Raw genomic sequence first — 24816 nt, 5'->3', positions numbered from 1 at the left:
TGAACAAATGAAATGGTTGGAGAGGCGATGGAGGAAATTGTTGGAATGATGATGATGGGAGAGAAATGCAAGATGGGGCATCGTGCTGGGCTGCGACAGATTGCAATGGATTGCTTCGAAGTCGGTTCAGCAACACATTGGGGGGGGGAGGAATCACCCCCCAACCGCCCTGTAATTCGCCAGAAGAAAGGTAGCAACCCTATTTTATGGGGTACAAAGAAGCAGAATCTGCAATGTCCCCAGCACCTTACAGTTTGGGGTAGGGGTGGAGGGTTGAAATATACTCAGAGTCGCAAAGTGATTTCATGCTCTTTATTCAGCTCATAGTGCGGAGGAGGAATGAATGAAAGTTCCCTCAAAGTATCTGCTTTATATACATTATTTACACAATGGGCTGCCCATGATTGGCTAATTCTGGAATTCTACTGTAAGCCAATCAGGTTGTGGATTCACTTCTATCTGGAGCATGATTGGGTGGTTCCTGCCAACCAATCATACTGCTGCATTGTTCTAAGACCAATCAGACTGCTGCATTCTGAATCCTATTGTTCTAGGACCAATCAGACTGTAGTTTGGATCCTATTCAATTCAGTACATAACAAGGGTGAAGGGGGACACTGGCTCTTCAAGGGTTAAAGGCAGCGATTATATTATGACGCTGGACTTCCTGGGGGAGAGGAAAAGCGTCACTTCCTCCTCCATTTGTCACATTTGACAAGCTGCTCCTCAGGAAGGATGGAAGAGGCAGATCCTGCGAACCTAGCAAGGATGGAAGGGGGAAGGTGGACGGTTGACCTGGTCCGGCTGCCTCCCCCAACCTCTGACCGTTCCCCTCCAGGACCCTCAGAGAGATCTGGTGAGTGGCAGGGAATGGAGTTGGGGGCATGGAGGTTTGGGGAGTGGAAACAAGGAAATTCTGTGGCAAGATAAAATCCCTGCAGGCTCCCTTTGCTTCTGCCTGAGTTACAGGGGGTTGGGGGGGGGGAGGATGGATGGACACCCCCCAAGTGAGCCGAAAAGACTCAGGGGGGAGAAAAGGCAAGGAGGTCTTGACTGGAAGAAGGGAGGGGAAGAGGACCAATGGGTTTCTGTGTGTCAGAAGAGGGAGAATATGCACAGCAGTCCATTGCAGATTTACTCATATGTAAGCTCCACTGAGTTCAACGGGATATACTTTCAGGTCACTACTGAGCATACCATGCCGGCCTTAGGAAAGATAGAGGAAGCAGACAGATTAATTTGGAATCACAAAAACATGTTTAATAACAGCTTGGGACTGTTGCAGAGGGGATGTCCAGCGGCAGGAGAATATCCAGGGCAGGAGAATTCCCTGCAGGGCTGCTGAGACTTCCTTTGCTTCTTTTTCCGTCCCAGGAAAATGCCGCTTGTTTTGCCTTCTGAGCTCCTCAGGGAGGATGAAAGAGTCTGATTCTCCTGGTATGCCTCTCCTGGTATGGCCTGCAAAAGACCTTAAGGTCCATGAATAATCATAGTTTAGAGGTCCCGGGCCCTAAGGAAGTCAGATTATCCTCCACCAGGGCCAGGGCCTTCTTAGTGATGGCTCCGACCCGGTGGAATGCTCCGTCCCATGAGACTAGGGCCCCGCAGGATTTAACTTCCTTCCGCCGGGCCTGTGAGACAGAGCTATTGCACCTGGCTTTCAATTTGAACTTAGCCTGATCTTTTATTTCCCTCCACCTTCCCTTTTTATGAAGATCACCCACTCTGGAATCCCACAGCTAATTCTCCCCTGGTCTCCTCGCTGGCCCAAATAGGACTAACTTAGCCAGCTAGCCCTGGTGATCATCTAATGTTTAGGTGGATGGATTTCCACCTAAATTGATTTTTGAATTCTGAATTTATTGTTATTCACGTTTTATACTGTATTTTATGCTGTTTTTTGTTGCATCAATTAAGTGTTTTAAATTTGTTGTTAGCTGCATTGAGCCCGGTTTTCTGAACCAGGAAGAAGGGGGAATAAATAAAAAATTATTTATTTATTTATTTATTTATTTATTTATTTATTTATTATTCTGCAAACCTAGCGAGGATGGAAGGAGGAAGATGGACGGTTGACCTGGTCAGGCTGTCTCCTACAGCCTTTGAATGTTCCCTCCCAGGACCTTTAGAGAGATCTGGTGAGTTGAGGGAATGGAGAGGGGGGCCTGGGGAGATGTTGGGGGGTGAGGAAGCTCCCCTGGCAAGAAAACAAGGAGGGCTGCAGGGCCAGAGCTCTGGACTGGCAGAGATTAAAGATAGGCAGGAAATGAATGTTTTCTCATGGTGACTTGGGCATAGGCAGGATTTGGGGGCTGCGGTCTACCAGCTCCATCTGGTGCACAGGATGAGACCCTACCTGCACACAGACTGTGGTACGTGCTATGGTTATCTCCCGCTTGGATTGCTACAATGCACTGTAGGTGGGGCTGCCTTTGAAAGTGACTCGGAAACTACAATTAATCCAGAAAGCGGCAGCTCAACTGGTGACTGGGAGCAGTTGCCAGGAGCATATAACACTGGTCTTAAAGGATCTACATCGGCTCAGAGTTTGTTTCTGAGCATCATTCAAAGTGTTGGTGCTGACCTTTAAAGCTCTAAACAGTCTTGACCCTGTAGACCTGAAGGAGCATCTCTAACCCCAGACACTGAGGTCCAGCTCTGGTTCCCTGATTGCCAGAAGTGAAGTTACAGGGAACCAGGCAGAGGGTCTGCTCAGTGGTGGCACCCTTCAGTTATCAAGGAGATAAAGAACTATGTTACTTTTAGAAGACATCTGAAGGCAGCCCTGTATTGGGCAGTTTGATGTTTTATATATGCTGTAAGCTGCCCAGCGTGGCTGGGAAAACCCAGCCAGATGGGCAGGGTATAAATAATAAAATCACCATCATCATCATCAGATGTTACAGAAAGTCTCACTAGGATGGTGATTTGGATTACATTTTTAATTGTCATCTTCCCTTAACTTTAGCAGGTGATGAACACGACAGTCGTTGTTCTCGGGTCTCATCAGAAAGAAATAAGCATGAAGTCAAAGGAAAGACCTTTCAAGATCAAGAGGAAAACCAAGAAGAAAATGGGAGGTATGAAGGCCTTCTAATGCAGACTGATAACAGCCATCAAATCCCAGTCCAGAAAAAACATCAGAAGGGGAAGAGAACAAATGAGAGACCTTTATGTGGCAAAACATTACAAAGTAAATCTAGGTTCAATTCACACTGCAGAATCCACACAGAGGAGAAACCGTGTAAATGCTTGGTGTGTGGAAAGAGCTTCAGTGACAGCTCAGGCCTAAAATCACATGAAAGAATTCACGCAGGACAGGAATCATATGGATGCCTAGAATGCGGAAAGGATTTCAATCGCCACTCATACCTTAAAAGACATTACAAAGTCCACACTGAGGAGAAACCATATGCCTGTTTAGAATGTGGAAAGGCCTTCACTAGCAGATCAAGCCTTGTATATCATAAAAAAATTCACACAGGGGAGAAACCATATACCTGTTTTGAGTGTGGAAAGGCCTTCACTAGCAGCTCAGGCCTTGCAATGCATCAAAAAATCCACACAGGGGAGAAGCCATATAAATGTTTGGAGTGCGGAATGAGCTTCGCTCACGGCTCAAGTCTTATATCGCACCAAAGAATTCACACTGGGGAGAAATCTTATAAATGTTCGGAGTGCGGAAGGAGCTTTGCTCACAGTGTTAGCCTTACTACACATAAGAGAACCCACACAGGGGAGAAACCATATAAATGCTTGGAATGTGGAAAGTGCTTCAGCCAGAGTTCAAACCTTAGTTCACATAAGAGAACTCACACTGGTGAGAAGCCGTATAAGTGCTTTGAGTGTGGGAAGAGCTTCAGTCAGAGTTCACACCTTACTGTGCATGAGCGAATCCATACAGGGGAAAAACCATATAAATGTGTGACATGTGGAAAGAGCTTTAGTAACTGCACATACCTTGTTAGCCATCGCAGAATCCATACAGGAGAGAAGCCATATAAGTGCTTTGAGTGTGGAAAGAGCTTCCGGCTTGGTACAGGCCTTAATAAACATCAAAAAATTCACAGTGTTGAAAAACCATATGCATGTGTTGAGTGTGGAAAGAGCTTCACTCAAAGCTCACAGCTTAAATGTCATCAAAGGATTCACACAGGGGTGAAACCATATACCTGTTTTGAGTGTGGAAAGAACTTCACTGAAAGCTCAAGCCTTAGAACTCATCACAAAGTTCACACAGGGGAGAAACGATATAAATGTTTGGACTGTGGAAAGAGATTTGCACGTGGATCTGGCCTTACTTCTCATAAAAGAATTCACACAGGGGAGAAACCATATATATGTTTGGAGTGTGGAAAGAGATTTGCACGTGGATCTGCCCTTACTTCTCATAAAAGAATTCACACAGGGGAGAAACCATATAAATGTTTGGAATGTGGAAAGAGATTTGCTCACCATGCTACCCTTACTATTCATAAAAGAACACACACAGGGGAGAAACCATATAAATGTTTGGAGTGTGGAAAGAGATTTGCACAGGGATCTAAGCTTACTTCTCATAAAAGAACTCACATGGGATAAACCATATATATACTTGGAATGTGGGAAAAGATTTGGTCAGATTTCACAACTCATTTTGCATAAGCGAATCAAGAGGGGGGAAGTATTTAGATTCTTGTAATGAGGAAAGCAGTTTGTTTAGAGCACCGCTAATTTGCAAGATATAGGTTTATTGGATTTGGAGGGACATAATAACCGTTGGGGTTAGCACGCTTATTGAATTAATGGAAAGGCAAAAATATACAGAGATTTCTCAAATCATATTATAAGGAGATCACTTCTTAAAGTTTGGGAGAAATACAAAGATCGGTTGGAGCCTAAAATCCCGTGGTGGGCCTCTCCAAGCGGAGGCCACAGTGGTGAAGGAAAAAAATACGTTGTGAAATTGGCCTACTTATAAAATAATTTTAAAAGAAGATAACAAACTGAAATTTAAAAGTTTTGAGGAATTAAGAGATATTATTACAGATTGGTTCCAATATTATCAATTATTCAAAAATTTAAAGTAGAAAAAAATAGTTCACCAAGAACCTCAATATTTGAATCCAACGTAATACACTCAAAAAGTAAAACTCTCTCTAAAGCTTATCGTCTCCTCCACTGGGAAGTCGAGGAGGAAGAAGTTACATCAGCCATGATAAAGTGGTCTCAAGACTTTGGTTATATTATAACAATGTCCCAATGGGAAAATCTGTGGAAGAATAATTGGAAATTTACCACGTGCTATGCCATAAGGGAAAATGTTTTAAAAATGCAGCACCGGTGGTATTTAACTCCATGGAAATTAGCCAAAATGTATAAAGGAACCAAAAGTTACTGTTGTGGAGATTAAACAGGCTCACTGTATCGCATATGGTGGCAATGTAGCAAAATAAAGAAATTTTGGGAGGAAATCCATTCAGAATTAGAAAAAAATGTTAAGAATTTCCTTTACAGTGGTCCCTCGGGTTAAGAACTTAATTCGTTCTGGAGGTCCGTTCTTAACCTGAAATTGTTCTTAACCCGAGGTACCACTTTAGCTAATGGGGTCTCCCGCTGCCTCCGTGTGATTTCTGTTCTCATCCTGAGGCAAAGTTCTTAACCCAAGGTACTATTTCTGGGTTAGCGGGGTCTGTAACCTGAAGGGTCTGTAACCTGAGGTACCACTGTAATAAAAAAGCCAGAGGCATATCTGTTGGGGATCACTGACTCAGATATTCAAAAAAATATTAAAGGTATTTTTTTGTATGCAGTAGTGGCAGCGAAAGTCCTTATAGCCATCAAGGTGGAAAAGCAACATAATTCCTTCCAGACAGGAGTGGATTCAAAAATTGACTGAATATGCTGAATTAGATAGCTTATCAGGCAAAAATAAACCGAGAGCTGAATTTGTATCAAAATGGGAGGCCTTTAGAATATATCTTAAACAAAACTATACTATGTTAAAATCTGTAGCTACTTTTGAGTGATCTCAGCAGTCTTTATGAATTGCTTATACAAATATTACTAAATTGTAAAAATAATATAAAAAATAGTATTTTGGTATGGTAGTAAAGTTATGTAGAAAGAACTAAGGAATAAATGGGAGGCTGGGTTTAATGATAATGAGATTATTATTTTTTTGTAACATGAAATTGCAATCTCAGATTTATGTCTTATTCTTCATCTTAATAATAACAAAAGATAGTGCAAGTTATCTTTTCCTCCCCCCCTTCTTAATTTGTACTCTTTATCGGTATTGTCTTTTTGTAATTTTTTTTTCCAGTTCTGTAATAAGCATGGAAAATATAATAAAATTTAAATAAGAACAATAATAATTGGAGCACCGCTGCCGTGAAATCAGTGGTGTGGAGAGCTTCTTTCATTTCTTTCATTTAAATCCACGTAAATACAGAGATTACAATTACTTCCTGGTTGTTTTTCCTGCATTGCAGGGGGTTGGAGTAGATCAGGGATTGTCGACCTGGTCCCTACTGCCCACTAGTGGGCATTTCAGTATTCTAACTGGGCGGTAGAGGGTTCTGAATCCTCCTTCCATCAAGTCCTGGTGGGCGGTAAGGATATTTTACCATCAAGAAAGATGCATTAGTGGGCGGTAAGTATAAAAAGGTTGACTACCCCTGGACTGGGACGCGGGTGGTGCTGTGGTCTAATCCACAGAGCCTTGGGCTTTCCTATCAGAAGGTTGGCAGTTCGAATCGCCGCAACAAGGTGAGCTGCCATTGCTCGGTCCCTGCTCCTGCCAACCTAGCAGTTCGAAAGCACATCAAAGTGCAAGTAGATAAATAGGTACTGCTCTGGCAGGAAGGTAAACGGAGTTTCCATGCGCTGCTCTGGTTCACCAGAAGCGGCTTAGTCATGCTGGCCACATAACCTGGAAGCTGTATGCTGGCTCCCTTGGCCAGTAAAGCGAGATGAGCGCCACAACCCCAGAGTCATCTGCGACTAGACTTAACGGTCAGGGGTCCCTTTACCTTTACTTTTACCCCTGGACTAGATGATTCTTGTGGCCCCTTCCAACACTATATTTGTATTATTCTTAGACCTGGAGTTTCCGGTTCTGGTCTTGCACTATGGCGGCAGCTCTCTCGACCTTGGAGGGAGGCACAAATGAAAGGGTAGGGAACAAAAGGGTTTAAACATTCCTGGAAACCTCCTGGTGTACGAGGGAGCAGGCTGACCCCCGGTTGCCTCAACAGCTCGCTCCCATGCAGATCAGCATGGGGGCAGATGGAGGAGTTGGGTCATCTCCTTTGCCATGATGCAAGCCCCTTGGACCACCATCAAAAGTGGAGGTTCTCCTTATAATTGGATTTTAATTGGCATTAAGTAATGGCGTGCACTGGAGGAGGTGCGGACACTAGAACTTTGCACTATCCAGCTGCATGTTACTGGAAGTCCCTAAGGTTATGATTTGGCAAGCCTCTCCAAACACAAAGTTTGTAGAGTTACAAGTGTGGATGGTTCGATGTACTGTGTACTTTGACATTTAAAAGAAGATTTAAAGCTGTGTGTGGTTTGAAAGGAGTCAAGGTGGGGAGAACCTTGTTGTTCTGACCGATGTCGTTCGGAAACTTGAGCTTAACCCCACCACCACCAAAAAAAGAGTGTGGGTTTAAGAAGGTGTTGACATACAACCTATTTTTAAGAGGAAGGACATTGGCTAAACAGCAAAATGCTACCATGGAGGTGAGAGGAATTTCACAAGGGCACGTGAAAAGCAGTGGTCCCCGAAAGCTTGGAGAGTAAAACACTTCTGTTCTAAGATGAAGAAAATGGTGAATGTTTGAAAGTTGATTCGTCCAACCAACTGAAAGGAGAGGACTGTTGTTTATCAGGAAGTGGGATGGAGGGGGAGCTGAGTTGAGGAGGACTTAATCTTGTGACTTCAGGTCCGCCTTGAAACACGCTGGAACGACAACATTGGGAAATATAGACGCACATTTACTCTTGCAAGATCGAATATATTGCCTTCTGTTGTACTTGAGGGACAATTCCAACAAATTCCACACGAAAAACAGTTATGTCCCTGTGGAGATGGCAGTACTGAATCAGTGGCACATGTCCTTCCTGTTTGAACTCTTTATAAAGATTTGAAGAGTGAGGTTATCACCCTTTTTTATTGTCCATTCCGGGTCACCCAGCTGCTGTCACAGTGTCCTTTCTCTCAGCAGACCAAGATGAGCAGGTGACAGCAAAGGTTGCAAGGTTTTTAGCCAGGGCAATTCAAATAAGATCTGCTATTTGACTATTGATTCAAAGCCTCAAAGTGCACTTATATAATTGACTTTTTATCTTTATTCTTTGTATATCGTACTGTTTGTTTTATTGCTTATGGCTGGTGGCTGATGCAAATAAAGATTCATTCATCAGCGGCAGAGAAATAAAGCTAATGAAGTTAACAACTGGATTTATTCAATTAGACATGCACAGATTGAAAAGAATTGAAAAGAAAAGAATTATTGTTCCTCATTTGATGTTTTATGAAAGGTTAAATAATAAAATAAAATAAATAGAAACCATTGAGTGCAGCTGTTGACTAAGTGATAATTTTGTAAAATGGAATTTAATCAGAAGTAAATAAGAATATGGATCACAGTACAGTGGTAGCTGGGAAGTCAAACGCCTCCGTAGTCAAATATTTCAGCTCCCAAACGACGAAAGCCTGGAAGTAAGTGTTTCACTTTTCGAACAATTTTCGGAAGCCAGCTGGGAGACAAGCAGCTTCCTTTTTTTTTTAATAGATATTTATTGGAGTTTTTAGAAAAGAAATACAATAATAATAAACAGTGTTGCTTTGTTTTTACAAAATTTCATAACATCCTTAGACTTCCTCACGTCTCCCGCTCCCACTTGCATCACTAATAAATTTTTGTCAAGCAAATTATCATCTTATTTCCAAATTTATAACCACTTATTTAAATACAATAAAAAAATTCTCCTATAAATTTTGTTTCTCTTAATCTCTCTTATCATCAAATTCTAATCTATTTTAGTGATGGCCAATTATTTATAACCAAGCATCCTTCTTAACATTCCACTAAATCACAATATTTTTGTAGATAAATCTTGAATTTCTTCCAATCTTCTTCAATCCTTTCTTCTCCCAGGTCTCGGATTCTGCCAGTCATCTCCACCAATTGCATATAGTCCATCAGTTGCATCTGCCATTCTTCCAGTGTGGGTAGATCTTGAGTTTTCCAGTTCTTAGCGAGTAGTATCCTTGCTGCTGTTGTTGCATACATGAAAAATGTTCTATCTTTCTTTAACACCTTCTGGTTGACAATGCCCAGAAGAAAGGCCTCTGGTTTCTTGGTGAAGGTATACTTAAATACCTTTTTCAACTCATTATATATCATTTCCCAGAAGGCCTTCACTTTAGGGCAAGTCCACCAGAGGTGGAAGAATGTTCCTTCATTTTCTTTACATTTCCAACATTTGTTATCAGACAAATGGTATATTTTGGCAAGTTTAACTGGGGTCATGTACCATCTGTATATCATTTTCATTACATTTTCTTTCAAAGCATTACATGCAGTAAAGTTCAACCCAGTGGTCCACAACCTTTCCCAGTCCTCAAACATAATGTTATGCCCAATGTCCTGTGCCCATTTTATCATAGCCGACTTAACCATTTCGTCTTGTGTATTCCATTTCAACAGCAAGTTATACATTCTTGAAAGTACCTTAGTCTTAGGTTCTAACAATTCTGTTTCCAACTTCGATTTCTCCACCTGGAACCCTAACTTCTTGTCACTTTTAAAAATTTCTTTAATCTGAGCGTAGTGTAACCAGTCTCGCACTTTATCCTTCATTTTCTCCATACTCTGCAGTTTCCAATTATCTCCATCTTTTTCTAACAGTTCCCAATATTTTGGCCAGTAGGCTTCCATATTGGGTCTTTTCCAGGCCTTAGCTTCCAAAGGTGAGAGCCACCTTGGAGTTTTATTTTCCAGTAAGTCTTTATATTTTGTCCAGACATTAAACACTGCTTTTCTGACAATATGGTTCTTAAAGGCCTTATTGATCTTAACCTTATCATACCACAAGTATGCATGCCAACCAAAAGCATTGTTATAACCTTCCAAGTCTAACACATCAGTGTCTTCGAGAAGTAGCCAATCTTTTAGCCAGCAGAAAGCTGCGGCTTCATAGTACAACCTTAAGTCTGGCAGGGCAAAGCCCCCTCTTTCCTTCGCATCTGTTAATATCTTAAACTTGATTCTGGGCTTTTTGCCCTGCCAGACAAATTTGGAAATATCTCTCTGCCACCTCCGGAAACATGGAAGGAACCAAGGTGTTGGGAGAGATGGAGGAGGGAAGACTTTAAGGATGGGAAGAGGAGAACCACTGGCCCTAAAATGTCATCAGTTTCTCACCACCGCCACTGCTGCAGCAGAACTGGGGGCTCCAAGCGCAGTGAGCTGCCTACACATAGCCTTGCTCCACCTGGGCTACTATTGTCGACACGGACCGGCAGCAATTGCTCTTCCGGGTTTTCAGACGCGGAGTCTCAGCCCTGCCTGGGGACTGAATCTGGGGCTTCCTGCCTGAGGAGGAGATGCTCTGCCCTCGAACTACAGCCCCTTCCCCTAAAGTGCGGTTGCAGGACAAGGAGGAACAGAGGGAGGCAGCCGTGTCGTCACAGCTCCAGACTGGCAAAAAAGGGAAGGGATGTTTTTAATGGTGGTGGGAAGAAGATCTTATTTCAGGCATGGCTCCACTTTTCATGCATGGCTTCACATTCACCAGGAAAATGTCTTGGGCAGGAAACTGACTGCAGGGCCTCTGAGGCTCTCTTTGCTTCTTCCTCCCTCCCAGGAACCTGCAGCTTCTGAGCTCTTCAGTCCAAGCGAGGATGGAAGGAGGAAGATGGACGGTGGACCTGGTCAGGCTGTCTCCTGCCTCCCTCCAAACAACCTCTGAGCGTTGTCCTCCAGGACCCTCAGAGACATCTCGTGAGTTCCTAGGAAGTGGAGATAGGGACTTGGGGGGGTGGAGAGTGAAACAATGAATAAGATAAAGGGGGGAGGTTTTACTGTGGAAACTGTGGGTGGGCCCCCGATATAGTGGGAGGCTTCCCCTCCGGCAGCAAAATCCCCGGAGGGGCTCTGAGGCCCCCTTGCTTCTCCCTCACCCATAAAAACCTGCAGATTGTTTAAACTTCTGAGTCCTGCAATATAGTTCCAAAGAGGCTGGATTTGTGGTCCTAGGAAGGACCTGAGCTGGGGCTCCCCACCTCTGAGGCTGGGAGAGGTTGGCTGAGTTTCAGAGTGTTGGGGGTGGAGAAGGAGGAATGGGTGGGTGGGGGCTGGAGGAAAACCCTCCCTCAAGCAAGCAGAAAAGACAGGAGAACATGCAATGTAAGAAGGTCTTGACTTGGAGGAAGGCAGAGAAGAGGTCTTCTCCAAAGTCTCTCCCCTGGAGCATGCACCAATATGTTGCCAGAAGAGGAGGAATAGGCAGAGGAGCCCTATATAGATATAAAAACCACTGCGTTCAATGGGAACCACTTTCAGGTCACTACCATGCCCCCCATGCCATGAGGCCTGGGTGCGAGGCCCATTCCACCTGGCCAAGGGGGTGGAGCCCAGGCTCACCTTGAACAGCCAAAAGAGGCTCCTGGGAGGCCACTGGGACATTGCTGGAACAACTCTTGGGTTGGGGCAACCGGCTAAAATGCTTTAAAAGGTTCTGATTTTCGTTCCTCCGTTTTGTTTTCGTGGGCTTGGTGTTGGTTAATTGTTTAGTTGGGGTCGGTGGTTATTTTAATTTGGGTATAGCTGTAAACATGTTGTTATTATTGTTGCTATTCTTATTATTGGTTTGTTTGTTGCCTGTATAGGATATTTCTGTTTTTTCTGTTTGATGTTTTGGTCTCTTTTTATATATGCTGTTAGCCGCTCAGGGTGGCTGTGAGAAGCCCACCAGATTGGGGGATATAAAATTTTAATATATGCCCCATTTGGGCTTCTGCAGAGGCTGGAGAATATCTAGGGCAGAGGAATCCCTGCAGCTTCTCTGAGGCTCCTTTTACTTCTCCCTCACTCCTTCCCAAGGAACCTGCAGCTTCTTTAGGCTTCTGAGCTCCTCAGGAAGGATGAGAGGCTGATCCTCTTTCACCCTCTTTCTGCTAATAACAACCCCTTGAAGATTCCAGGCCCCTGGGAAATTAGACTGGCCTTGACTGGAGCCAGGGCCTTTTCAGCCGTGGCCCCAGCCTGGTGGACCACTCTCCCACAAGAGACCAGGGCCCTGCGGGATTTGACATCCGCAGGGCCTGCAAGATGGAGCAGTTCCGCCAGGCCTTTGGGCAGGATGCAGTTGGACTTACTTTCCTTTGTATAAAACAAGCCCAAAGGAGGCCCCCAACCTGCTCACAGGTCCTTGTAGGATCAGTGGAAACAGTTGGTCCTGGCAAGTATTAACCACTCTCAATTCCAATTTTAACTTGTCTGAATTAATTTTAAGATGTGTTTTAATTAATTGATGTCTGTTTTTATGCATATTGTGTTGTTTTTCTGATGTTAGACACTCTGGGCCCTGCCTCGGCCAGAGAGGGCAGGATACAGAAATAATAATTCTTCTCCTCCTCCTCCTCCTCCTCCTCCTCCTGCTGCAGACCTAGCGAGGTTGGAAGGGGGAAGATGGACGGTTGACCTGGTCAGGCTGTCTCCCACCACCTTTGAATGTTCCCACCCTGGACCTTTAGAGAGATCTGCTGAGTCTCAGGGAATGGAGATGGGGACCTGGGTAAATGTTAGGATTGAGGAAGCCCACCAGGCATGAAAACAAGGAAGGCTGCAGGGCCAGAGCTCTGGGCTAGCAGAGATAAAAGGTAGAAAGAAAGGAAATGAATGTTTTCTAATGTTGACATGGGCATAGCCAGGATTTAGGGGCTGCTGTCTACCAGCTCCATCTGGTACACAGGCTGAGACCCTACCTGCATGCATACTGTGGTACATGCTCTGGTTATCTCCCGCTTGGATTGCTACAATGCGCTCTAGGTGGGGCTGCCTTTGAAGGTGACTCGGAAACTACAGTTAATCCAGAAAGTGGCAGGTCCACTGGTGACTGGGAGCAGTTGCCAGAAACCTATAACTGGTCTTAAAGGATCTACATACAGAGTATGTTTCCAAGCACAATTCAAAGTGTTGGTGCTGACCTTTAAAGCCCTAAACGGCCTCAGCCTTGTAGAACTGAAGGAGCGTCTCCACCTCCATTGTTCTGCCCGGACACCGAGGTCCAACTCTGAGGGTCTTCTGCTGGTTTTGTCACAGCAAGAAGTGAAGTTACATCTCGGTAGTGGAACCATCCCTGTGGAACACCCTCCCTTCAGATGTCAAGGAGATAAAGAACTACATAGCTTTTAGAAGACATCTGAAGGCAGCCCTGTATCAGGAAGTTTTTAATGTTTGCTGTTTTCCCTTAATTTTAGCAGGTGATGACCAGGAAAATCATCGTTCTCAGGGCTCATCAGAAAGAAATAAGCATGAAGCAAAGAGAACAAATGATAGCCCTTTGTGTGGCAAAACATTCCAAGGTAAATTGAGCCTCAGCCCACACTGCAGAAACCACTCCGAGGAGAGACTGTGTAAATGCTTGGTGTGTGGAAAGAGCTTCAGTGACAGCTCAGGCCTAAAATCACATGAAAGAATTCATGCAGGACAGGAATCATATGGATGCCGAGAATGTGGAAAGAGTTTCAATCGCCACTCATACCTTAAAAGACATCACAAAGTCCACAGTGAGGAGAAACCATATGCCTGTCTAGAGTGTGGAAAGGCCTTCACTTACAGCTCAGGCCTTGTAGATCATAAAAAAATTCACACAGGGGAGAAACCGTACACCTGTTTTGACTGTGCAAAGAGCTTCCGTAATAGCCAAGGTCTTCTAACTCATCAAAAAATCCACACAGGGGAGAAGCCATATAAATGTTTGGAGTGCGGAATGAGCTTCGCTCACGGCTCAAGTCTTATATCGCACCAAAGAATTCACACAGGAGAGAAATCTTATAAATGTTTGGAGTGCGGAAGGAGCTTTGCTCACAGGGCTAGTCTTACTTCACATAAGAGAACCCACACAGGGGAGAAACCATATAAATGCTTGGTATGTGGAAAGAGCTTCAGCCAGAGTTCACACCTTAGTTCACATAAGAGAACTCACACTGGTGAGAAGCCATATAAATGCTTTGAGTGTGGGAAGAGCTTCAGTCAGAGTTCACATCTTACTGTGCATGAGCGAATCCATACAGGGGAAAAACCATATAAATGTGTCACATGTGGAAAGAGCTTTAGTAACTGCACACACCTTGTTAGCCATCGCAGAATTCAGAAGAGAAGCCATATAAGTGCTTTGAGTGTGGAAAGAGCTTCAGGCATGGTACAGGCCTTCATATGCATCAAAAAATTCACAAAGGTGAAAAACCGTATGCATGTTTTGAGTGTGGAAAGAGCTTCACTCTCAGCTCACAGCTTATATGTCATCAAAGGATTCACACAGGGGTGAAACCATATACCTGTTTTGAGTGTGGAAAGAACTTCACTCACAGCTCAAGCCTTAGATCTCATCAAAGAATTCACACAGGGGAGAAACCATATAAATGTTTGGAGTGTGGAAGGAGATTTGCACATGGATCTAGACTTACTTATCATAAAAGAACTCACATGGGATCAACCATATATATGCTTGGAATGTAGGAAAAAGATGTGGTCAGATTTCACAACTAGTTTTGCATAAGCGAATCAAGAGGAAAGCATTTTAATTAGAGCACCGCTGTTGCTAAACTTCATGGAATTCATACAATAGTTCTCATGGGAGGAATTGTACAGCTGCTGTCACGAAGGTGCCGTCAACTACAGGGCTGGCTGGCTGCCTGGTGAAATCAGTGCTGCTGAGTGCTTCCTTCGCTTCTTTCCTTTAAATCAACAAATACACACAAAAACATGGAATGTACATCCTCAAAAACCTGAGCTGTTGCCTAGAGTGTGTGTTCCTGCCCCCAGCAGTTACTTCCTGGCCTTGAGTCTCTTCCTGTTGTCTACGGGGGCCGCTAATGGAATCTCTCTGTGTTTGGCTTTCTGCTCTGTGACACGAAGGGCATGCCTGGTTGTAGGGGAAGGGGGGGGACTCTAGTATACTACAGACATCGTGTCACTTGGCTGCTGTGATATTCCTAACGCAACAGACTCCTGTCTCTGTTCAGGGCTGGAGCACCTGCTGTCTTGCTCCTGTTGTTCCACTGTTTCCCAGCTCCTTCCTTCCTTCTGGGGTGTGTCCCAACTCAAACCACCACAAATCTAGGTCCATATTCCCATCCTCTTCCCCCTCTCTGAAGCCTATTGGAGTGGCAGTCTCCACCACTCTTGCTCATCTCATCTTTGAAAACAGACCAAAGGATGGCCTAATATGGTCACACTCTTATCTAAGGAAGCATGTTGTGTGGAAAGGCAGGGACAGGCCTGAGCATCATGTGCTGCTTCTGAACTCCTGCAGGTTTCTGGCTGGTGCTCTTGGGTACAAGATGGTGCCTTCCATGGACCTTGGGTCAGATCCTGCAAAACAGTTATTGAAAGTGGACCAGGATTCATTGCTTTTGTTTTATAGCAGTTGGGTAATTTGATTGTAGTTGGTAATGAGGCATTTCCCTTCTTTCCTCCAGGTGTGTCCCACTTTTCCTTGTAACCTCTAGATGAATTAAAGCATGATATTTGAGCATTATCATGGGGGTCAGAGTAATACATTTTGTTACATGTGTGCTGTTGTAGTTACCTTTCAATGGAAAGGTGGAATATAATCAGGTATACCTATAAATGCACATGCACAAAAACACATGCATACGCAGAAATAATAAAATTCCTCGCTTATAAACCCCTGGAGGAGGGAGGAACACCTTGAAGCAACATTCCAACATATTGTTAGTTGCAAGCAGACCAACTAATTCAGATTAACACCATCAGCTTCTGTCCATCTTTATAGAATAAGTAAAAATGCTATACAGTGGTGCCTCGCAAGACGAAATTAATTCGTTCCGTGAATTTTTTCGTCTAGCGAACTTTTCGTCTTGCGAAGCACGAAATCCCATAGGAATGCATTGAAAATCAATTAATGCGTTCCTATGGTCAAAAAAAGTCCAAACAAAGCCATATTTGGTACAACAAAAGTTTATTAAGTGCTCTTTAAAGTCACACATACTGTAAAGAGCATTTCAAAATTCAAACCCAGAATTTTTTTTTAAAAACAGCAGAGTGGCCCAGTGGTCACAGAAAATCATAAAAATGCAGGAAAAAAACCACAAGCTTCCAGATTCTTGCAAACCCCTCCCCAACTGTTCCCCCAGCCACCCAGCACACAGAAATTCAAATCCAGAATTTTTTTTAAAAAACAGCAGAGTGGCCCAATGGTCACAAAAAATCATAAAAATGCAGGAAAAAAACACACAAGCTTCCAGATTCTTGCAAACCCCTCCCCAACACCAAGTCCTTGAATTCCAAACACCCCAACCCAAAATCCAACCCCCCCAAAAAAAGTTTTAAAAGCTTAATTTACCAAATGGCTGCAAAAGAAGTTTTGGAAAAGCTTCAAAAATCACCAAAGTCTTTAAAAACCTCAAAAAAGGCTACTATGTACACTGCGTTCTATGAGTTGCTCCTCAAAGTCAAGTCACAACTGTATTAATGGTGTTAAGAAAAAGGAAACAAACTTGCAAGACGTTTCCGTCTTGCGAAGCAAGCCCACAGGGAAATTCGTCTTGCGAAGCAGCTCAAAAAACGGAAAACCCTTTCGTCTAGCGAGTTTTCCGTCTTGTGAGGCATTCGTCTTGCGGGGCACCACTGTATTCTTAACCATATTGGATTATCTTTTTTAAAAAAGGGAAGGGGGAAATTGAGCTCCCCTAAGTGTTTTCATTTTGAAAATCTTAACGCACTCCTAGTCATGCAAATTCTTCATAGCTTTCCTGAAAGCTCTAATGGAAACTTTTGGAACAGGGCAGAATTAAAACAGTAAACAGCTCCATTTTAGGAAGAAAGTGAAGAAAACTGCCTTTTAAAAAAATACAGTGGTACCTCAGGTTACAGGCGCTTCAGGTTACAGACTCTGCTAAGTCAGAAATAGTAGCTCAGATTAAGAACGTAGCTTCAGGATGAGAACAGAAATCGTGTGGCGGCGGCAGTGGGAGGCCCCATTAGCTAAAGTGGTACCTCAGGTTAAGAACAGTTTCAGGTTAAGAACGGACCTCCAGAACAAATTAAGTTCTTAACCCGAGGTACCACTGTAGTTGTTTATTGAACGTTGAATATTTATATGCAGAATGATAAAAAGTACAAAAATGCAGATACTATGGACGTTAATGGTTTAAGGAATAAATTCACAATAAACAATCCCTGTGTACCTGTGTGTGAATATGGGGAGAGAGGAAGGAGGGAAGGAAAGTGTATCTGAAGGAAGGGCTTGTGGTCTCAAGGATATGACATTCACCATTTACTCAGATGCTTCAGGTTACATACGCTTCAGGTTACAGACTCTGCTAACCCAGAAATAGTACCTCGGGTTAAGAACTTTGCTTCAGGATGAGAACAGAAATTGTGGTCCGGCGGCGCAGCAGCAGCAGCGGGAGGCCGCATTAGCTAAAGTGGTGCTTCAGGTTAAGAACAGTTTCAGGTTAAGAACGGACCTCTGGAAGGCATTAAGTACTTAACCTGAGGTACCACTGTAGAAGACATTGCAATTATTCAGCCTGGAACTTGCCAGAGCCTGGAGTTCAGTTGCCAAGTCACCTCTGTCCAAAAGGGAGCATAGCTGGCAAACCTGCAGAGGTGAGAAAAGCCACAGGGGGGGGGGCAACCAGTGGGAGTGGAGAGGAGCCCCTCCGAAGTTTTGGAGGGAAGATCTTGAGAGGCCAGGGGCTGAGCTGGATTGGAAAGCAGTAAATAAAATGGAAACATTTCTTTTAAATAAAAGCATACATGTGCTAGGAACTCCGCAAGAGCTGAGCTATTGTTTAGAATAGAACAGAAATACAATTTAAGAACCTATTTATAAACTGAAAACAAGATTAGGCGAGAAAATAATCAGCCCAACAGTTACCAATAAAGTGCATGTATTACTCAGCCATAAATAAAACCTTCACAAATCCACCTTGGTTAGGAAGCACGCTAAATTGACAGCCTTTATAGCATATTTAACCTGAAGACTGGGGAAAGTCATTCTACACTTCAAGCTGGGATCCAAGGAATCGCTTCTGTCAACCGGAGGGAAAGTTCTGTTGAACAAATGAAATTGTTCGAGAGGCGATGGAGGAAATTGTTGAGAGAGAGAAATGCAAGATGGGGCATCGTGCTGGGCTGCGACAGATTGTAATGGATTGCTTCGAAGTCGGTTCAGCAACACATTGGGGGGGGAGGAATCACCCCCCAACCACCCTGTATTTCGCCAGAAGAAAGGTAGCAACCCTATTTTATGGGGTACAAAGAAGCAGAATCTGCAATGTCCCCAGCACCTTACAGTTTGGAGTGGGGGTGGAGGGTTGAAATATACTCAGAGTCGCAAAGTGATTTCATGCTCTTTATTCAGCTCATAGTGCGGAGGAGGACTGAATGAAAGTCCCCTCAAAGTATCTGCTTTATATACATTATTTACACAATGGGCTGCCCATGATTGGCTAATTCTGGAATTCTACTGTAAGCCAATCAGGTTGTGGATTCACTTCTATCTGGAGCATGATTGGGTGGTTCCTGCCAACCAATCATACTGCTGCATTGTTCTAAGACCAATCAGACTGCTGCATTCTGAATCCTATTGTTCTAGGACCAATCAGACCGCTGCAGTTTGGATCCTATTCAATTCAGTACATAACAAGGGTGAAGGGGGACACTGGCTCTTCATGGGTTAAAGGCAGCGATTATATTGCTAGAGAGGACTTCCTGGGGGAGAGGAAAAGCGTCACTTCCTCCTCCGTTTGTCACATGTGACAAGCTGCGAGGGAGGAGGTTCTGCAGCGCGGAAGACTGTGCCTTCTGCAAGGTAGGAAAAGAGGGATATATTTGGGGGGGGGAGAAGGGGGCCCCTGTGCCAGAGCAGGAGAGAAGCCCTCCGGGGGAGGAGCATGCATGGGGCTGGACCCCACATTTGAGCCCCGAAAGAGCTGCGGGGAGAGCAAAGGACCTCGAGGGCTGCAGGGGCGCCCCAGGGGGAGAGCAAGGCAAGAAGGCGAGGCGGGGGGGGGAGGGAGTTTTAGGGTGGGGTAGGAACCCCCCCCAAAAGAGGAAAGGGGGCAGGGTGGCTCTGGGAAGAGGAGGAGGGAGGCATGGATGTTTTGGAAAGAAAGGGGTCGAGTAGAGAGGGCAGGATTAGACCAAAGGGGGGGGTCTTGGATCGGGGGCTTTCTGCTGAGGAGATGCTCCGCCCTTGAGCTACAGCCCCTTCCCCTAAAGTGGGGTTGGGGGGAGGGGGAGGAAGTGGGGTGGGGTGGGGTGGGTCAGCCCTGTCACAGCTCCAGGCTGGCAGAGAAAGAAGGAAGCCAAAAAAGGAATGTTTTGAATGATGGTGGGTAGAAGATCCTCTTTCGGGCATGACTCCACTTTCCTCAAATGGTGGGGTCCAGGAGGGGGGACACTCCTCTCTTATCATGGACGCTGCAAGTGGGTGCCCACACCTAGGCAGGCTTATCATTCACCAGGAAAATATCTTGGGCGGAAAAATGCCTGCAGGACCTCTGAGGCTGCCTTTGCTTCTCCCTCCCTCCCTCCCTCCCTCGAACCTGCATCTTCTGAGCTCCTCAGGAAGGATGGAAGAGGCAGATCCTGCGAACCTAGCGAGGATGGAAGGGGGAAGATGGACGGTTGACCTGGTCCGGCTGCCTCCCCCAACCTCTGACCGTTCCCCTCCAGGACACTCAGAGAGATCTGGTGAGTGGCAGGGAATGGAGTTGGGGGCATGGAGGTTTGGGGAGTGGAAATAAGGAAATTCTGTGGCAAGATAAATCCCTGCAGGCTCCCTTTGCTTCTGCCTGAGTTACAGGGGGTTGGGGGGGGGGAGGATGGATGGACACCCCCCAAGTGAGCAGAAAAGACTCAGGGGGGAGAAAAGGCAAGGAGGTCTTGACTGGAAGAAGGGAGGGGAAGAGGACCAATGGGTTTCTGTGTGTCAGAAGAGGGAGAATATGCACAGCAGTCCATTGCAGATTTACTCATATGTAAGCTCCACTGAGTTCAACGGGATATACTTTCAGGTCACTACTGAGCGTACCATGCCGGCCTTAGGAAAGATAGAGGAAGCAGGCAGATTAATTTGGAATCACAAAAACATGTTTAAAAACTGTTGGGGACTGTTGCAGAGGGGATGTCCAGCGGCAGGAGAATATCTAGGGCAGGAGAATTCCCTGCAGGGCTGCTGAGACTTCCTTTGCTTCTTTTTCCGTCCCAGGAAAATGCCGCTTGTTTTGCCTTCTGAGCTCCTCAGGGAGGATGAAAGAGTCTGATTCTCCTGGTATGCCTCTCCTGGTATGCCCCGCAGAAGACCTTAAGGTCCATGAATAATCATAGTTTAGAGGTCCCGGGCCCTAAGGAAGTCAGATTATCCTCCACCAGGGCCAGGGCCTTCTTAGTGATGGCTCCGACCCGGTGGAATGCTCCGTCCCATGAGACCAGGGCCCTGCAGGATTTAACTTCCTTCCGCCGGGCCTGTAAGACAGAGCTATTGCACCTGGCTTTCAATTTGAACTTAGCCTGATCTTTTATTTCCCTTCCTTCCCTCCCCCTTCCCTTTTTATGAAGATTACCTGCTCTGGGATCCCACAGCTAATTCTCCCCTGGTCTCCTCGCTGGCCCAAATAGGACTAACTTAGCCAGCTAGCCCTGGTGATCATCTAATGTTTAGGTGGATGGATTTCCACCTAAATTGATTTTTGAATTCTGAATTTATTGTTATTCACATTTTATACTGTATTTTATGCTGTTTTTTGTTGCATCAATTAAGTGTTTCAAATTTGTTGTTAGCTGCATTGAGCCCGGTTTTCTGAACCAGGAAGAAGGGGGAATAAATAAAATTTAATTTTATTTATTTATTTATTTATTTATTTATTTATTTATTTATTTACTTACTTACTTACTTACTTACTTATTACTCTGCAAACCTAGCGAGGATGGAAGGGGGAAGATGGACGGTTGACCTGGTCAGGCTGTCTCCTACAGCCTTTGAATGTTCCCTCCCAGGATCTGCAGTGGGATCTGGTGAGTTCCAGGGAATGGAGAGGGGGGCCTGGGGAGATGTTGGGGGTGAGGAAGCTCCCCTGGCAAGAAAACAAGGAGGGCTGCAGGGCCAGAGCTCTGGACCAGCAGAGATTAAAGATAGGCAGGAAATGAATGTTTTCTAATGGTGACTTGGGCATTGCCAGGATTTGGGGGCTGCTGTCTACCAGCTCCATCTGGTACACAGGCTGAGACCCTACCTGCACACAGACTGTGGTACATGCTATGGTTATCTCCCGCTTGGATTGCTACAATGCGCTCTAGGTGGGGCTGCCTTTGAAAGTGACTCGGAAACTACAATTAATCCAGAAAGCGGCAGCTCAACTGGTGACTGGAAGCAGTTGCCAGGAGCATATAACACTGGTCTTAAAGGATCTACATCGGCTCAGAGTTTGTTTCTGAGCATCATTCAAAGTGTTGGTGCTGATCTTTAAAGCTCTAAACAGTCTTGACCCTGTAGACCTGAAGGAGCATCTCTAACCCCAGACACTGAGGTCCAGCTCTGGTTCCCTGATTGCCAGAAGTGAAGTTACAGGGAACCAGGCAGAGGGCCTGCTCAGTGGTGGCACCCTTCAGTTATCAAGGAGATAAAGAACTATGTTACTTTTAGAAGACATCTGAAGGCAGCCCTGTATTGGGCAGTTTGATGTTTTATATATGCTGTAAGCTGCCCAGCGTGGCTGGGAAAACCCAGCCAGATGGGCAGGGTATAAATAATAAAATCACCATCATCATCATCAGATGTTACAGAAAGTCTCACTAGGATGGTGATTTGGATTACATTTTTAATTGTCATCTTCCCTTAACTTTAGCAGGTGATGAACACGACAGTCGTTGTTCTCGGGTCTCATCAGAAAGAAATAAGCATGAAGTCAAAGGAAAGACCTTTCAAGATCAAGAGGAAAACCAAGAAGAAAATGGGAGGTATGAAGGCCTTCTAATGCAGACTGATAACGGCCATCAAATCCCAGTCCAGAAAAAACATCAGAAGGGGAAGAGAACAAATGAGAGACCTTTATGTGGCAAAACATTCCAAAGTAAATCTAGGTTCAATTCACACTGCAGAATCCACACAGAGGAGAAACCGTGTAAATGCTTGGTGTGTGGAAAGAACTTCAGTGACAGCTCAGGCCTAAAATCACATGAAAGAATTCACGCAGGACAGGAATCATATGGATGCCTAGAATGCGGAAAGGATTTCAATCGCCACTCATACCTTAAAAGACATTACAAAGTCCACACTGAGGAGAAACCATATGCCTGTTTAGAATGTGGAAAGGCCTTCACTAGCAGATCAAGCCTTGTATATCATAAAAAAATTCACACAGGGGAGAAACCATATACCTGTTTTGAGTGTGGAAAGGCCTTCACTAGCAGCTCAGGCCTTGCAATGCATCAAAAAATCCACACAGGGGAGAAGCCGTATAAATGTTTGGAGTGCGGAATGAGCTTCGCTCACGGCTCAAGTCTTATATCGCACCAAAGAATTCACACTGGGGAGAAATCTTATAAATGTTTGGAGTGCGGAAGGAGCTTTGCTCACAGGGCTAGCCTTACTTCACATAAGAGAACCCACACAGGGGAGAAACCATATAAATGCTTGGAATGTGGAAAGTGCTTCAGCCAGAGTTCAAACCTTAGTTCACATAAGAGAACTCACACTGGTGAGAAGCCGTATAAGTGCTTTGAGTGTGGGAAGAGCTTCAGTCAGAGTTCACACCTTACTGTGCATGAGCGAATCCATACAGGGGAAAAACCATATAAATGTGTGACATGTGGAAAGAGCTTTAGTAACTGCACATACCTTGTTAGCCATCGCAGAATCCATACAGGAGAGAAGCCATATAAGTGCTTTGAGTGTGGAAAGAGCTTCCGGCTTCGTACAGGCCTTAATAAACATCAAAAAATTCACAGTGTTGAAAAACCATATGCGTGTGTTGAGTGTGGAAAGAGCTTCACTCAAAGCTCACAGCTTAAATGTCATCAAAGAATTCACACAGGGGTGAAACCATATACCTGTTTTGAGTGTGGAAAGAACTTCACTGAAAGCTCAAGCCTTAGATCTCATCACAAAGTTCACACAGGGGAGAAACAATATAAATGTTTGGACTGTGGAAAGAGATTTGCACGTGGATCTGGCCTTACTTCTCATAAAAGAATTCACACAGGGGAGAAACCATATATATGTTTGGAGTGTGGAAAGAGATTTGCACAGGGAATTGCCCTTACTTCTCATAAAAGAACTCACACGGGGGAGAAACCATATAAATGTTTGGAATGTGGAAAGAGATTTGCTCACCATGCTACCCTTACTACTCATAAAAGAACACACACAGGGGAGAAACCATATAAATGTTTGGAGTGTGGAAAGGGATTTGCACAGGGATCTAAGCTTACTTCTCATAAAAGAACTCACATGGGATAAACCATATATATACTTGGAATGTGGGAAAAGATTTGGTCAGATTTCACAACTCATTTTGCATAAGCGAATCAAGAGGGGGGAAGTATTTAGATTCTTGTAATGAGGAAAGCAGTTTGTTTAGAGCACCGCTAATTTGCAAGATATAGGTTTATTGGATTTGGAGGGACATAATAACCGTTGGGGTTAGCACGCTTATTGAATTTATGGAAAGGCAAAAATATACAGAGATTTCTCAAATCATATTATAAGGAGATCACTTCTTAAAGTTTGGGAGAAATACAAAGATCGGTTGGAGCCTAAAATCCCGTGGTGGGCCTCTACAAGCAGAGGCCACGGTGGTGAAGGAAAAAAATACGTTGTGAAATTGGCCTACTTATAAAATAATTTTAAAAGAAGATAACAAACTGAAATTTAAAAGTTTTGAGGAATTAAGAGATATTATTACAGATTGGTTCCAATATTATCAATTATTCAAAAATTTAAAGTAGAAAAAAATAGTTCACCAAGAACCTCAATATTTGAATCCAACGTAATACACTCAAAAAGTAAAACTCTAAAGCTTATCGTCTCCTCCACTGGGAAGTTGAGGAGGAAGAAGTTAATTCAGCCGCGATAAAGTGGTCTCAAGACTTTGGTTATGTTATAACAATGTCCCAATGGGAAAATCTGTGGAAGAATAATTGGAAATTTACCACGTGCTATGCCATAAGGGAAAACGTTTTAAAAATGCAGCACCGGTGGTATTTAACTCCATGGAAATTAGCCAAAATGTATAAAGGAACCAAAAGTTACTGTTGTGGAGATTAAACAGGCTCACTGTATCATATATGGTGGCAATGTAGCAAAATAAAGAAATTTTGGGAGGAAATCCATTCAGAATTAGAAAAAAATGTTAAGAATTTCCTTTACAGTGGTCCCTCGGGTTAAGAACTTAATTCGTTCTGGAGGTCCGTTCTTAACCTGAAATTGTTCTTAACCCGAGGTACCACTTTAGCTAATGGGGCCTCCCGCTGCCTCCGTGTGATTTCTGTTCTCATCCTGAGGCAAAGTTCTTAACCCAAGGTACTATTCCTGGGTTAGCGGGGTCTGTAACCTGAAGGGTCT

General features: G+C 44.3%; 2 protein-coding genes across 5 annotated transcripts in view; both read left to right on the top strand.

Annotated features, from left to right (window-relative positions):
* Positions 1-721: 721 nt before the first annotated feature.
* On the top strand, positions 722-23788 carry LOC309364601 (uncharacterized protein). Of its 4 annotated transcripts, XM_081902253.1 has the most exons (6): positions 722-856; positions 1375-1451; positions 2046-2138; positions 10861-10997; positions 21177-21269; positions 22100-23788. In XM_081902253.1, the coding sequence occupies exons 3-6, from the start codon at positions 2107-2109 to the stop codon at positions 23710-23712; spliced, it is 1875 nt and encodes a 624-aa protein (XP_081758379.1). In that variant the 5' UTR covers positions 722-856; positions 1375-1451; positions 2046-2106; the 3' UTR covers positions 23713-23788. The 4 variants fall into 4 exon arrangements, 1 of the variants encoding a protein (XP_081758379.1); XR_014165860.1 differs by lacking the exons at positions 10861-10997; positions 21177-21269; positions 22100-23788 and adding an exon at positions 2969-3061 and having other exon boundaries at positions 1375-1437; XR_014165861.1 differs by lacking the exons at positions 10861-10997; positions 21177-21269; positions 22100-23788 and adding an exon at positions 2969-3061.
* The window catches only part of LOC309364919 (uncharacterized protein), a 105396-nt gene continuing 100086 nt past the window's right edge, over positions 19507-24816 (top strand). The window contains exons 1-2 of the mRNA XM_081902933.1: positions 19507-19946; positions 20464-20540. The gene's annotated coding sequence lies outside the window, so the exon portion shown is untranslated. The remainder of the gene's footprint in view (positions 19947-20463; positions 20541-24816) is intronic.

This window comes from Podarcis melisellensis (assembly GCF_964234715.1).
Source record: "Podarcis melisellensis genome assembly, chromosome: 2".
Lineage (NCBI taxonomy): Eukaryota > Metazoa > Chordata > Lepidosauria > Squamata > Lacertidae > Podarcis > Podarcis melisellensis.
The sequence above is the reverse complement of the archived record's forward strand: the minus strand, read 5'-3'. Positions and strand labels throughout refer to the sequence as shown.

Coding starts and splice junctions, on each gene's coding strand:
- LOC309364601 (XM_081902253.1), top strand. CDS start 2,107: ATGTTCCCTCCCAGGACCTTTAGAGAGATCTG. Junction 2,139..10,860: donor AGGACCTTTAGAGAGATCTG/GTGAGTTGAGGG, acceptor CCTCCCTCCCAG/GAACCTGCAGCTTCTGAGCT. Junction 10,998..21,176: donor AGGACCCTCAGAGACATCTC/GTGAGTTCCTAG, acceptor CTGCAAACCTAG/CGAGGATGGAAGGGGGAAGA.